This window comes from Papaver somniferum, chromosome 3 (assembly GCF_003573695.1).
Source record: "Papaver somniferum cultivar HN1 chromosome 3, ASM357369v1, whole genome shotgun sequence".
Taxonomy (NCBI): domain Eukaryota; kingdom Viridiplantae; phylum Streptophyta; class Magnoliopsida; order Ranunculales; family Papaveraceae; genus Papaver; species Papaver somniferum.
In genome coordinates, this window is record NC_039360.1 from 172,303,979 (window position 1) to 172,318,331 (window position 14,353).

The 14,353-nt window shown below is 36.8% G+C and overlaps 3 protein-coding genes across 3 annotated transcripts; 1 reads left to right on the forward strand and 2 right to left on the reverse strand.

Moving 5' to 3' along the window:
• Nucleotides 1–382: 382 nt before the first annotated feature.
• Nucleotides 383–2,514, forward strand: LOC113358035 (transcription factor MYB61-like). The gene is made up of 3 exons (XM_026601539.1): nucleotides 383–759; nucleotides 864–993; nucleotides 1,098–2,514. Exons 1-3 carry the CDS (start codon nucleotides 627–629, stop codon nucleotides 2,218–2,220), a joined length of 1,386 nt encoding a protein of 461 aa, XP_026457324.1. The 5' UTR covers nucleotides 383–626; the 3' UTR covers nucleotides 2,221–2,514.
• A 227-nt stretch (nucleotides 2,515–2,741) lies between these two features.
• Nucleotides 2,742–4,101, reverse strand: LOC113358037. Its single transcript, XM_026601542.1, has one exon. The coding sequence runs from the start codon at nucleotides 3,715–3,717 to the stop codon at nucleotides 3,145–3,147; it is 573 nt and encodes a 190-aa protein (XP_026457327.1). The 5' UTR covers nucleotides 3,718–4,101; the 3' UTR covers nucleotides 2,742–3,144.
• A 99-nt stretch (nucleotides 4,102–4,200) lies between these two features.
• LOC113358036 (rhodanese-like domain-containing protein 6) lies at nucleotides 4,201–8,637 on the reverse strand. The gene is made up of 9 exons (XM_026601540.1): nucleotides 8,424–8,637; nucleotides 8,168–8,329; nucleotides 7,913–8,018; nucleotides 7,518–7,716; nucleotides 7,334–7,415; nucleotides 6,528–6,610; nucleotides 5,779–5,911; nucleotides 5,489–5,681; nucleotides 4,201–5,237 (listed from the first exon to the last, which is right to left on the reverse strand). The coding sequence occupies exons 1-9, from the start codon at nucleotides 8,598–8,600 to the stop codon at nucleotides 4,489–4,491; spliced, it is 1,884 nt and encodes a 627-aa protein (XP_026457325.1). The 5' UTR covers nucleotides 8,601–8,637; the 3' UTR covers nucleotides 4,201–4,488.
• Nucleotides 8,638–14,353: the final 5,716 nt, after the last annotated feature.

Genomic DNA, 14,353 nt, shown 5'->3' on the forward strand with positions numbered 1-14,353 from the left:
TAAATATCATCGGTCTTCAGACTCTTCACTGACCCACCATCCCTGCAGCACACATTAATTTCTCAATCCTTTCGATATGACATCTACATTTCCCATTATTGACACTCGTGGTTAAAAAACCTCCGTTATAACGGTGACAGTAAGAAGTAAAACAGTTATAACGTCTGTTCAGAAAAATAACGGTAAAAAAATAAGGGACGTTATGACGATATGTAAGTGTAACGGTGAATCTGTTATAAGAATTACAGTGTTAACCATTCTTCCTGCAGTGATAAAATGAATTCTCAATCCTTGTGAGATGACTTCACATTATTGAGTCACATCCCTTCATAAAAAGATTTAAAAACCTCAAACTTACAATCAACCTCTTCTTGAATATGACCTGCCCTCTCTCTCTAATAAGTCTCTTTCTTTTCTCTCTCTCTCTCTGTCTAGTTCATAAAGACTGAATTAGGATTCCTTTCTCAGCTGTTACTTCATTTTCTAAACCTCACCATCACTTCTCATGAATCTCTTCTTCACACAGATTTCACTACCTTAAAACTCTACTACTGCTGCTCTTGCTATAAAGAACATCATCTGTCAGAAGCCACTTTGTAAAGTTTTGTCTACTTTTCACTTCTGAAATGGGGAGACACTCTTGTTGTTTCAAGCAGAAGCTCAGGAAAGGGTTGTGGTCTCCTGAAGAAGATGAAAAGCTTCTTAAGCATATCACAAAGTATGGTCATGGGTGTTGGAGTTCTGTCCCTAAGCAAGCAGGTTAGTTTTATATCCTATAATTGTCTATTCACTAGACTGTACATGATAATATGTTGCACGATATTTTTTCTTGATGTTGCTCAAAATGGCAAAAATATTTGTAGGTCTACAAAGGTGTGGAAAAAGCTGTAGACTTAGGTGGATAAACTACTTGAGGCCTGATTTAAAGAGAGGCACATTTTCACAACAGGAAGAAAATCTCATAATTGAACTTCATTCTGTTCTGGGCAACAGGTAATTTATCCTTAGCATCATGAACTTGAATTGACAGAAAGAACAAACTTATCGGTTGCGTGAATTTGATGGTTTTACATTTTTTTTTTTGCCAATTTCATTAGGTGGTCTCAGATTGCAGCACAATTACCTGGCAGAACTGATAATGAAATCAAGAATTTATGGAATTCTTGTATTAAGAAGAAGCTGAGGCAGAGAGGAATTGACCCAAACACTCATAAACCACTCTCCGAGGTTGAGACCGGAGAAGCCAACACGTCTGTTAGTAACAGTCGCAATAACAACACTCTTAGTGAGGAAGCCTTCGGGGGTGGACCAAATGAATTGAACCTTCTCAGACCAGAGATTTCAAAACCAGATGTGGTGTTGACACAAGCACATACCTTATCTGTTGAAGACCAGTTCTCATTTCAAGCTTCTTTGAGCTTTAAGGCTAATACCAATAGTACCGGCAACAATTTGATAACGTGCAGTGGCCCAACTAAGGAATTCTTCATGGAGAGGTTCACAAACTCCCATGACAACTCGAAAACCCCCACAACTTCTGCACCTTCTGATTCTATAGGGTACTTCCCCCTTCAGCAGTTGAATGATGGGTTATCTGATGCCAGGGACTCGGTCAATCAAGACTCGACATCCTGGTTCAACCAGAACACCAGGAATTTCGAGATGAATTCAGAATTTGATTCCAATTCGATGCAGCCGCCCGCATCCAGTTCTATCCTCCCAAGTTTGATAGATATGAGGCATGCCATTAGTCTTCCCTCCTTGCGTAATCCTTTGGCAGGGGGAACCAATGCATTCCATAGCTGGAAAGCAGGGAATCACAAACATAATAGCAGCAATGGTGATGTCACTACTAACAGCAATATGGAATTACAAAGCAATTGCTCCTTTGTTGAGAACGGAACCTTCTCTTGGGGATTGGAGGATGGGAAAGAAAACCAGAACACTTCAGTCGAAGGCGAAACAGATGATTCAAAATGGTCTGATTATCTTCTATATACTCCACTCCTAACATCAGGTACAGTGCAGAATCCGGCACCTCAATCCCTATTCAGTGACATTAAATCAGAAAGCCAGTTCACAATTGAGGGTTCATGCACATCTTGGCATCAGAACCACCACTTGCAGCAGCAGCAGCAACAACAACAACAACAACTACAAGCTCAGGATCTGTATACTAAGGATTTTCAGAAACTTGCAACTGCTTTTGGACAATTTTAGCTTGCACAACTCTACATGATTTTCTAATTATTCGGAGGAGAAGATTTTACAGATTTTACCATGTTCTAGATACAGGTGTGTGCAATAGCTTTTCTTTCTTGTAAATAGTGCTTCAATACGAAAATGTTCACAGCTTTTAATCACCGAGTATATAATTCTAAGAGAAAGAAGATCAAGCCTGCCTTCTGTTCCTTGGATGAGATAGAAATTGCTCAATAAGACTTGTCTCTCATAGGCTGAAATTATGTGTGTTAACAATCTCATTTTTGTTTCTGCATTTACAGTATCACTCAATTATAATCTGTTATATATGTCAGTGTTTGTGCATAGATGGACAGATATGGTCATCGGTATGCATTTGACTTAAACGCCCATCATGGTCATTTTTATCAATGCTTCTACTATCAAAATACTTGTCATACAACTCAAATTTTACTCATTTGTTTGCCTGAACTACTATTTTAACCTCGTACAATTTGTGAACGACTCTTTTTTTTTTTCCTCTCAATACAGTTCGCGTATCAGATTATGCCCTCCCACAGTCATGAATCTTTATCTGATTACATATCACCACAAGGGAAAAACAGAAAGAGACAGTGATAGTTTTCTTTTGTTTTGAAGCTTCATATGAAACCCTCATTATATGTAAAAACAAAAATCTTTCAACCTATGCAAATATATAAACTGGTAATCGATATATGTTCTATTCAGATGCTTTGCATGAGAGACATCATGGTAAACACTAGACTACAACTAAAGTTTAAGATTTGGTGTACGCTTGTCTACTTGATCAGTATTTATCCCTGAAACATTACTTGAGCAAACACTGTCAAGTGTCGACAACAAAATCGACACTTCCTCTTTCTTTACCCAAAAGAAAGATTTGCAATTCTTGCACACAGGTCAAAAACTAAGGAGAAAAAATCATACCCAAATGCTGCTGAAGGCTTCCACAAGTGCCCTTTTCCTGCTTAGTTGTGTACTCCACCCTCCGGCCCTTCCACCTCTCTCTTCTCTGAGCCTCATCATTTCCTCATTGTCAACTGCATAACCATGCACATCATGACCTAATGGAACAGGTTGCGGGGCCATGCCTGTTGGCCGCGGTTGACCTATTGCCCCAGTGACTGCTGGCACGTACTGCCCAGTAAAACCTAGAGAGCTCTGATTCATGTCCCCATTATTTGCATCACCACTCTGCATGACAGCTCCTCCTCCTTTGCTTGCTTGTAACGCTGCTGCTAACTCCTCTGCCTTGCGAGCTTGAGAAAGAGTTATCTGTTCAGCATTGTCTTTCTTGTATTGGGCAATTTTAGCTTCGATAGCAGCTACATCTATGCCATTGATCAAGTTAGTTGTCATGTCCTCCACTTCTTCTAGATAATCATTGTATTCTCTTAATGAGGAAAAGTCTTCATCTCTCTTATTGTATATGTTCAAGATTCTCCTCCGTATAGCCATCTCCTTGGCAAAAGGTTTGCCCGATGCAACCACCATTTTCCTCCCCCTTCTCTGTGTTATGCAAAAGAGTTTAAATTGAGAAAGCGATAGTATACTGTAGAACTAGAAGACAAGTGTTGATGAAGAGATTAATGGAAACCCTAATTCTTTGTTTTCTTTTTGGGTGAGAAAGAAACCCTAGTTTTCTGTTTGATTCTTTAGAGTTATGAGAACTGAAAGTCTGAAAGACTGAAACCCCTTCTTCTAACGAAGAAGTTTAACCAAGTCAAATGAGTGGACGATTCCAGCTAGGCCACCAGAGAAGGCGACACACGTTAAATAGTTTGTCTGAACGAATTCAGCAACCTGGCTGGCTGATTGTTCCCCGAAGAAGTAACTCATTCAAGAAAAAAGGACTTCAACCTCCACAAGAGGAAAGTTCCAACCTGTTGCCTGATATAGGAAAGCTCTGGATGGTTGCATCAACCTAGTACAAACGGGAGATGAGAACAACGGACACCCACATGCTTAACAAATAGGAAAACGAAAACAGACCAAGTACTTGCTGCTTGTATCACTTACACTAATACGTTCAAGTATATACAGTCCACAATGTATAAAAAGCAGCCAATATAACTTCTCTTTCGCATCTTATCCTTACAAAACCTTTAACCTGATTAACTACTCAACAGCATTTCTAATGGCAGTTTACACGAATATATTAGATTCAGTTGCACGGTGGTCTTGACAATCTGCCACAGTTATGAAAAGTAGGCAACAATCTGGTGAAGGCGAAACTCTTAAGACAGTTAAAGGTACAAAAGCAACTCAGAGAAATTGCACCAGAAAAGCTTTGAGACGATCAATATGTGGAGACTGAGTAGGAATTATATGTCCAGATTCGTGTTCAATGATCAATGAGCAGCTTTTCTCAAACTTATTTGCGAGCTCCATGCTTGTGTTGCGTGCTATCTGCCTGTCTTTACCTTGACCACCATTGCCAAAAACATGAACTGAAGGGCAGTTTATCAATCCAAGCTCGAAATCTTTTGTTTCTAAGACAAACCCAGAGCATAAGATTGCAAACTTGAAATCTATTTCATCGTCCAATTTGCCTCTTCTTGCACATATAGAACCCGCCATTGCTGCTCCTTGAGAGAATCCCAGGATCCCATCGAAAGGTCCTAACTTAGAGAAAACATTTTTCAAGTAAGCCAGTGAAGCATCGAATCCACCTGTTTGTAGCCGGTATTGTAAAGGATCGAATGGCTGATCCGCAATTTTCCAATCTTTTCCTGTGGAGACGTTGTAGTCTTCTGCAACTAACCAAGCAAACTTTTTCTTGCACTTCTCTAATGGTGGTGGGCCTTTTTGCGTTTCCAATTCAGAGCAAGGAGTTGTTTCAGTCGTACGTGGCTGGTAAACAAAAGGTAACTCATGGGGTGCGTCTATGAAAACAAGCTCTACTAAATCTTTCAACTTCTTAGCCAAGGAGGCGGTTCTTCCCTTGAAACTTGATGCATTTTGACGGAATCCATGCAAGGCCAAGATTCTTAACTTTTTGATAGGCCTGGTACCTGTGTAACACTTTTCAAGCATTAGGTCCAAATCAAGTAAATGATAGCTTTCATTTGGCTTTCAACTCTAAGCGGGCTAGTGTAGAAACTTGATAAAATTACTGATCCAAAAATAAGAGACGAATTAAGTTCAATTCAAAATGGAAAAAAGATGTTGCATAATCTCTAAACTGAAAAAAATTGAAATGCTCATATCATGGGAATAAAATCAAGTAAAATAGGAATGTTAGTTACAATGATACAAACCTTACCATGTCCCTCAGAGTGTTCAGGAGCAGATGTTATATTCTTACACAACATAGTAGACTCAAGTTCAACGACACCCAACCCATTAACTGGTGTTGAATCAATACGGTTAATGTTACTTCCAATCACTGATACTGGCTCACCCATCTTACTCTGTTTCTTACATAGCTCACAAACATAATCCACACCATCCTTCTTCTGACCAAAGAAATTATGAGATCATACCAATCAGCGTCATGCAGAAAAGGTAAACCAGGCAACTTATCAAAAGTAAGCAAATTATGGTTAAGCAAACCTGACAACTGCCGCAGACCAACACCAACATCCGACAATAGGTGCACCGGCAACGAGAAGAATAATCGTCAAAGGACAAACCACATAGTAGGCACAATCCAACAACATCTGAACTTGAGCTGCCAACAGAAATCCTAGAGCACAAAAATAGATATGGTTACTATTTTAAAAATAATGGTTATTGCCAAATTCCACACATGATTACTTGTCCTGGTAATAACTTGCTTTATTCTAATCCAAACATTGTGCATATATAGGAAACACACCAACTGTTTAACCACATTATGCGGAAAAGAAGGAAAGAATAAATAGATTGCGTGTGTAATGTAACATAAGATCAAGATATAGACGGTATATAACATCATGTTATGCATTGCTCAGAGTATCGCGCTAGTCTAGTGTTGAGCACTATATCCGTGTGTACAGCATCAAAAGTCCAGACAAAGGTCATCAGTTGAATGAAAGAAATGTTTTCAGACATAGGGGCCCCTGAAAGAAATGTTTGTTTTTCCTTCTTTCTTAAATCTCGATATACAAAAGTTTTTAAAGCTTTAAAAGTATGATACACATTGCATCCCAATGCTGTTCAGCTGAGCAAGAAATGACAAGTTATCTACCACCACCAAAAAAAAATAAAAATAAAATAATAACTGAATCTGTATCTGGACATCATAGAGATTTCACACCTGAAGAATAAGCCAAATCTTAACGAAAAGGGATACATTGATAAGAGGACTAGGAGAAACATACCTGTGATCAAATACGAAATTCTTTCCCTTAAAAAAACCACCATCTGGAAATTGTTCCAAGTACCGCTGTATGCCACCATACAACTGCAGTCACAACCGTCTAAGTATGATAAGCTGTATTGCTTAATTAAAGAAAGACTGAGCATTCAAAATGTCCAAGAACCATATTCTGGTGAGGATGTTTTCCTCATTAAAAGCACTCTATCCAAGAATCACTTTTGCTCTAAGAACTGAAATCCGTCTAACCCATTAAAGATTCTTAGAAACTGATGCTTAAGAGAACCCTCGAATTTGCTATAAATCAAGCGTTGTTTCAGGGGGGAGGGAGTTTACAAATGGGCTTAGCATGCAGTTACAACGGTGCGAAGATCATCCTCGCCATAATCACTCTCGAATTTTAGCAGCAAGTGAGTAGGAGCGGAAAAACAAAATAGGAGCAACAGCAATCTCTGGCCCAAAAAATATATCTAGATTTCAGGCTTGCAGTGAATGTCCAATCCATCTAGTATGTAACAATGCATTGACAGCCTGATTATCAAGCTATATATTATATGAGCAATTGAGATCATTTCGAGTACACAACATATCATGAGGCTAGTAATTTGAGAAATATTTGAGGCAGCTATAAGTTTAAAATTACCAACATGCCATGTGATAAAACCATATAAGGGTGTCTGCTTTGTTTATGATTTTCAACAGCCGGGGAGAAATGAACTGACTAGACAAACTAACATAAAACAGTACGGAAGCTACTCAAAAGGCACGACTAAAGAAAATAATTCCACCAAAATATTTCGGTTATTTTACCTGGAAAACATTTTCAAAACCATGACCTTTGGATCTAATATAGGCTGATGCCATCTCGCATCTTATTCCCCCAGTGCAATACCTATACAGTGCGAAAAAAAAATGGACATGAATAATAAATTAGTATAGTGAATATGGGGGTGACATATGAGATAAAGAGTATGATGACTTTATGAACTCTTACATGAGAACAGATTTGCCTTGCAACTGCTCTGCATGACTATCAATCCAAGAAGGTAGATCACTATATTGCCTAATTTCTGGATCAAGAGTTTCTACATTGGAGGTTTTGAACTTCCCAATTCTTGTTTCATATACATTCCTTGCATCTAACAGAATAAGTGGTTTACCCCCAGATTGACCCTCACTCTCCAAATTATTTCCTGCACGGTAACACCTCCAAAATCAACAATTTTACCATGACATGACATTGTCAAATGCTTAACCGAAAAGTTAATTTCAACAATGCATCGTAATCACAACATGAAGGTTACAGCATATTTCTTATCTACCCAATACTATTCTAAACTAACAAAGTATGGTATGATAGAGAGTAAAATAACATCAACAGTCACGTACCAGCACTATGAAGAACCGAATGAAACTCAGCTGCTGACAAATGCCTCCCAGCATTTGATATTGTCGGTGACTCCAAAAGAGGCTGCGAGCTAAGCGTAACTAATTCCTAACAACATTATAAAGATCAATAATTAGATTATAACTTTGAATAGAATGAAGCAACCACCACCACCACTACAACTATCAATACTGAGATCATAGCCCTGTTAATTTGAATTCAAGTGACCGCCACACCAATGATAGTTTAGAACTAACCTTTACGACGCGAACCGAGAGAGACGTAAACCCACATTCTTTTGCAATCTTCTCATTAGAAGGGGAGTCACAAGATGCTAACTTAAAATCAGTCCCTTCAAACAAACTATTCAACTTAACATCCTCAATGTGTTTCTCCAAAGCTGCTAATTTCCCACCAACCTATACACCAAAATCCAAACTTTTTTTACAAACCCACCATTATCTTTGCTACGACAAACAAAAGCCCTAAACTTAGCTTGAGAAATATACTTACAGTGACATTAACACCATCAGGAGCAATACGAACTCGACCAAGAAGATGAAGTGATTTACAATTGGTATTGTAAAATACTACGAGATCGTTTACATTTGGAATCTCAGCGTATTTGTAATAAAGTAAGATTCCATCCTCTGATTGTGGTGATGCGTAATTTTGGTTCTTCTCCGCCATGGATTGAGTACTTTCAGTGACTTGGTTTTTGTGCGGAACACACATTAACCCTAGCGTTTTGCAGATTCGTAAACCCTGATGTTAATGGGCGCGAAACTCCAACGCGTACCTGGTATTGGGCCTTCGTATTCTCATCTATTCTGGGTTGGTGCCTTAATGGGACGAGATCTGCATCCAAACAAGTAAGGGTGAGCATTTGGGATCGAATCTGCCGACCGAACCGGCTAATCTGTTTTTTTACCGGTGGTTCTCTGGTCCGTACGCTAACATATTGCATGTGGTTCTGAACTTAAAAATCGATTGGAACATTTACATCGGCTAAGTGTATAGTTCTTCTTTGGTATTGTTATTTTATCTACTAATGTTGATACTAGTCACTTTTATCTTGTGTGAATAAGATTAACTTAAAAGAAAATCAAGCTTATAGAGTGAGTTACAGAGCTAATAGATCCATCTAATACAGAGGAATGATTTCTCCTAATATTAGATTTATCTATTAAGAATTTTTGTTGAATACAAGCCGGGGGATTATGGTCCCAATCCAATACTGAATTTAGGTTTTTGTAAATTTTATTAAGGAATCTACAGCTGCATTTCTTGTCCTACAAACAAAATAAAAATCCAAAAATTTTTGACACGAGTTTGCCAATGTAGACGCTTCTTCCAAAAGATTTTTGATGCGCCAAGAGATTTCTGATGAGTTGCAATTAAGATACTTAAAAAGTCTTTCGCAGTCACCTTCAATACTGAATTGCTTGATGTTCTTTGCCTTGGCCCAATATGCTGCTTGAAGAATACCCACAACTTCCGCTTCTTGTGGATCTGTGCTTGATGATGGTCCTGCTCTTCCTCCTTTAAACTTACTTGCATCATCCCTTAAAATTAGAGCAAACCTAGAATAAGAATATTCAGAATTCCAAGCCGCAACTACATTAATCTTAAGGAAATGAAGCTCTGGTTTTGTCCAGGGAATATTAGATTTCTTTACCGAGTAACTGTTATTTTTCTTGAGATAAGCGTTCTTAGACCAATACTGAATATGTCTCTGGATTTTTAGAGATAATTGACATGATATTTTTGACTTTCCTTCAAAGACTATATTATATCTTTCTTTCCATATGAACCATATTTTGGTAAGGAATAACTATATTGATATATCCCGCTTTGAGTTTTGAATCCAATCTTTACATAAGTCAAAGATACTAATGAAAGATCAAACTGAATTCTTACTAGGTTTGGTTCTAGTTCCCAGACAGCATTGGCATACCTAGAATGAAATAGCAGATGTTCTGTAGTTTTTATTTCCTCTCCGCACATTGTACACGAAGGATTTATATCTTTTACTTTCCCAAATAATTTAGCTTTAGTCGAGAGAGCATTCTGAATGCATTTCCAGAAAAAGGTTTGATTCTCTAGGATGTGTTCATATTCCACGAAGCTTTCCAAAAGGATTCGGGAAGAGATAAATATAAAATATTTGTGCCTATTTCATTAAGTTTGCCACATTGATTTAACTGTATAGTCTCCTGATTTTTACAAAGTCCGTTGAAGCTTATCTTTCTTTTGAGAGTTTGAATTTTCTAGAAATAAATAAATTCTACAGATTTTGAAAGCAATGTCTACTGGAGAAGTGACGTGAATAAGAGAAGAATTCCACTTTTTAGTGGTGGGATCAATAAGATCTGCCACAAGTGTTATGGAGTTGATGGAAGAGTTAAGATAAGAGGATAGATTTCCACTAATACCTGGAAATCAATTGTACTCCCAGATTTTAGTACTAAGATCATTTCCTACTTCCCAAATGCTATATTGGTTTATTAATTCCAGACCTTTACACAAACATTTCCAAGTCCAAGAACTCTTATCTAGTGGTTTTTCCCTTAAGTGTTTTTCTAATAATATATATGTTTGATCATTGCTCGGTTGAACCCAAAAGTTTTGCTATCTCAAGCTTGTTGTCAATATTAGGTGATAAAAAATGTATCTTGATTTCTAGTATACTAAGTCAAGTCTCGGACTAGGTTAGATTAATAATCGAGTATCAGAGATCACCCTTGAAGATTGAAGATCGACGAAGACATTTGGAGAAATTTGTATCAGGTATGTGAAGACTGAACCATTCTATTTTAATTAATATACCATCAATCTATTTGTTGAGACTACATCGTATGACTTCTAGTAGGTTTACAAAGAAGGAGTTACGATTCAATCTTGTCTTGTGAAAAATCTCGAAATCTAATTAGAAAATAAGATGTTCAACAGTCCTTCGCAATATTAGTTTTATGAATTAATTTGTGGATTAATTGAAAATTTCTCATGCAAATGATTGTATCACTTGGGAATGTTTGAAACATCATAAGAGAGAATTACCGAACTTACTGATATTTCTACTCAAGTAAGGTTGGAAAACCAATTTGCAAACCATAGATATCTGAGTTACAGAAATACAGGAAGGTTGGCGAACCATTTCGCAAACCGCAAGTTCATTTGGGTACAGTTGACGAACCGTGGTGAACTGAATTTTAAGTTGGATTAATAGGCTAGCAGTTGGGGAACCCAGTTCACGAATTGTGGTCAACTGAGTGCGGTAGTCTAGTAGTGTTGGTGAACCCGGTTCACGAACCATAGCACCCTGACTCGTGAACAAGCCCAGCAGTTCACAAACCGTAGTACCAATTGTCTCGACTATGTTAAGCAGATGCTTAAAGACTTATTATTTTAATATGTTTAACATTACTATAACTCTCTTAAAACTTCTAAGACTTCATTGATCACTTAAACACTTATGTTTGTGCATCATGATATAATTCATAGGTGTTTAAATGAACATCAAATAGCTTTCAGTTCTTTGGCAAACTTGCCAAACCGAACAAGCATTATACACGGCTCCGTAACCGAACCTATATGTATACTCTTATCTTTTATTTTGAAGACCTAAAGTGTTTGCTTAATTATAAATTTATCTTAGCTTGAATTCTAAGAAACCTCCGGTCTTTGAAAACTATAAATAGAGATGTTCTTTCAACTGGGAAAATCAATCCCCGACACTTTGTTTCCTAGTTGATTCTAAAGTCATCCTCTATTGACCTAGGTTTCCTCTGAAAAATATAATTATGTCTACGACTAAAAGACTCTGTTTTGGGGATTCGTGAATCCAGGTTCGACTCTCTTTACCTTGATAGTTCGTGAATCTTGATCTTGCTGAAAAGACGAGGGTACCCAAATACACCACAGTCTTTTATTTTGATCACAACCTATACAAGACCCACTGTGTATAAACCTATTGGAGCAACAATCACTCAAGGAATATTTCAACACAGTGTCCACTTGAAATAGAGTTAGTCCGAACTGGCCTAACACGTGAATAATTATATCAGACAAGTGGAGAAATCCAATACACTTTGTGTGATCGTCTATGGATATGAAATCGAGACAATACTACAACAAAGTGTTCACTTGATAATAGTATGGTATAACCGAAACCTTATAAGATAAATATCAAGTGCCTAGTTAACATACAAGTGTAATTACTTTAATTATAATATAAAAACAATTATAATGAGGAAATAAAGTAAAACACACACCAGAATTTTGTTAACGAGAAAAACTACAACCTTGTAGAAAATCCCTGTGACATAGTCCAGATTTGAATACTCAATGAATTAGGACGCTACAAAAAGTAAACTTGCAACTTCGTGTAGACAATACTAAGTAAACTAAGATCCTTGTTACTCAGCTTCATCAGTATTCTTGTTTTGACAATATCTAGCAGAACTGAAGTTCTCTATAGATATTTGTTTAGAAATATATAGCAGAACCAAAGTTCTCAATAGATATTTGATACTAGATATCATAGCAGAACATGCGTTCTCTTTAGGACTTAAATCTAATATATCTTCTTAATGGTTCAATCTTTCAAGATAAAATTCCTTTGGATCGTATTCCAAACAGTAAAGGATAAACTGTTTGGTAACAAAACTCACTTTATAATTACAATACCGATATATATGATATAAGCACAGTTAAGGATCTTCTATTTTTAAGACCTATTATCAGATCCGAAGTTCCTCGGTTACAAGATCAAACAAGACAATGATTACCGAAATAATCAGTCTTGATTACAAGGTTTATGATAAAATCATAAACTATTTGTTGATCTTAAAAATGTTTATGTTTATTAAAAATAAACAACCTCTTTAATCCCGGAAAATCAAGTCACAGAAAGTTACAACAAGATCAAAACACAAGAACCAAAGTCTTCATATCTTCAAAGTCTTCAATCTTCGATTTAATCTTCAAAGTAACAACCTGCAACAACAAACTTGATTCCTTATTGATTTGTCGCACAGAACGAAGTCTATTAACAATGGCAAATCAATGAATCTATCTTACGGATCTAGAAAAACTTTGATCCGTAGAAACGTTAAATCCTTGATCTAGTTTGAGTGAGCCTTATATAAGAAGAGAAGGTTCTCAAGAATAAACAAACTAGGTGCAATCAAAGATTCAACAACCATTAGTCAATCAAATCAATAATCCAAAACTAAAATAACAATGCAATCATCTAGTTTCCCACCAACGGTACTAATAGAGCTTCTCAATCCCAAAGAAGTCTTTAAACTGAGCGGTCGTAAGAGATTTCGCCTAATTAGGTTACTATACTCTCTGAATAGGCGGCTCCACTAGTAACAACACAATTAGGTAGTTTTGCTGGCTCTGGGGATTAGTTTGCTCGAAATGCAAACTTTAATATTTATAGACCAAGGAAGTTTGGACACCAAGGAATTTCCAAAACCGAAAATATTCTCAAGATATGCAATATATTTCCATATTCGGTTTCCACATATATATGGTATTTAACTTGTATTTGGTGCACATGTCCATAGGATCAGTTCCCAATAGCTAAAAACATGTTGCACATGTTCATAGGATCTGTTCCGCAATAACAAAATTTGTTGCACATGTTCATAGGATCCGTTCCCCAATAACAAAACTTGTTGCACATGTGTATAGGATTCTTTCCCCTTTTGCACCTCTTACAAGGATCGATTCCCCTTTTGTGATCGGTTGCACCTCTTACTAGGATCGGTTCCCCTTTGCCTAGAGTTGGTCATACCAATTACAACAAATCGATCATGCCATCTCAGGTGATTACTTAAGATCGGTTTCACTAATAAAAAGTCATACCAACATAAAAGTCAGGCCTTGTGAATAGTTTTACCAAGAACATAAACAAGTCATGAGCGGTTATACTAATCACACATATTGGTAGTTCAAAAGATATGCAATGAATAACAATACCAATAAGCCTAGCGATTTCCCTTTCGATTCACAAAACAAGTTTATGAATTTACTTCCTTTAAACGAATGTAAAACATCGTTTCCTAGGATGAAATCTTCACCTCATACCCATACATAATCATAATAGCATCCAAAAGATTATGTTGATGTCATATCTACGAAGTTCAAAAGATAAACATTATACTTCGTAATTCAATAAATTCCTCGACACTTTGATCATCAAAGTATAATTTTGCATGTTATATTTTCAATCTAAAATATTTGAAAGATACAAGATAGATATGGAACAAGTCAAGTGATAGTTACTAACCTCAAGCTGAAGGATGATGTATTTGTTGTCTTCAATCCATCTTCAGATTTTTCTGAGTAACTAGAGCACAATACTTCTATCATTTCTAGTCTAACCTATCGAAGTTGACTGTAGTTTACATATTAAGCGACTCGAGTTTTGG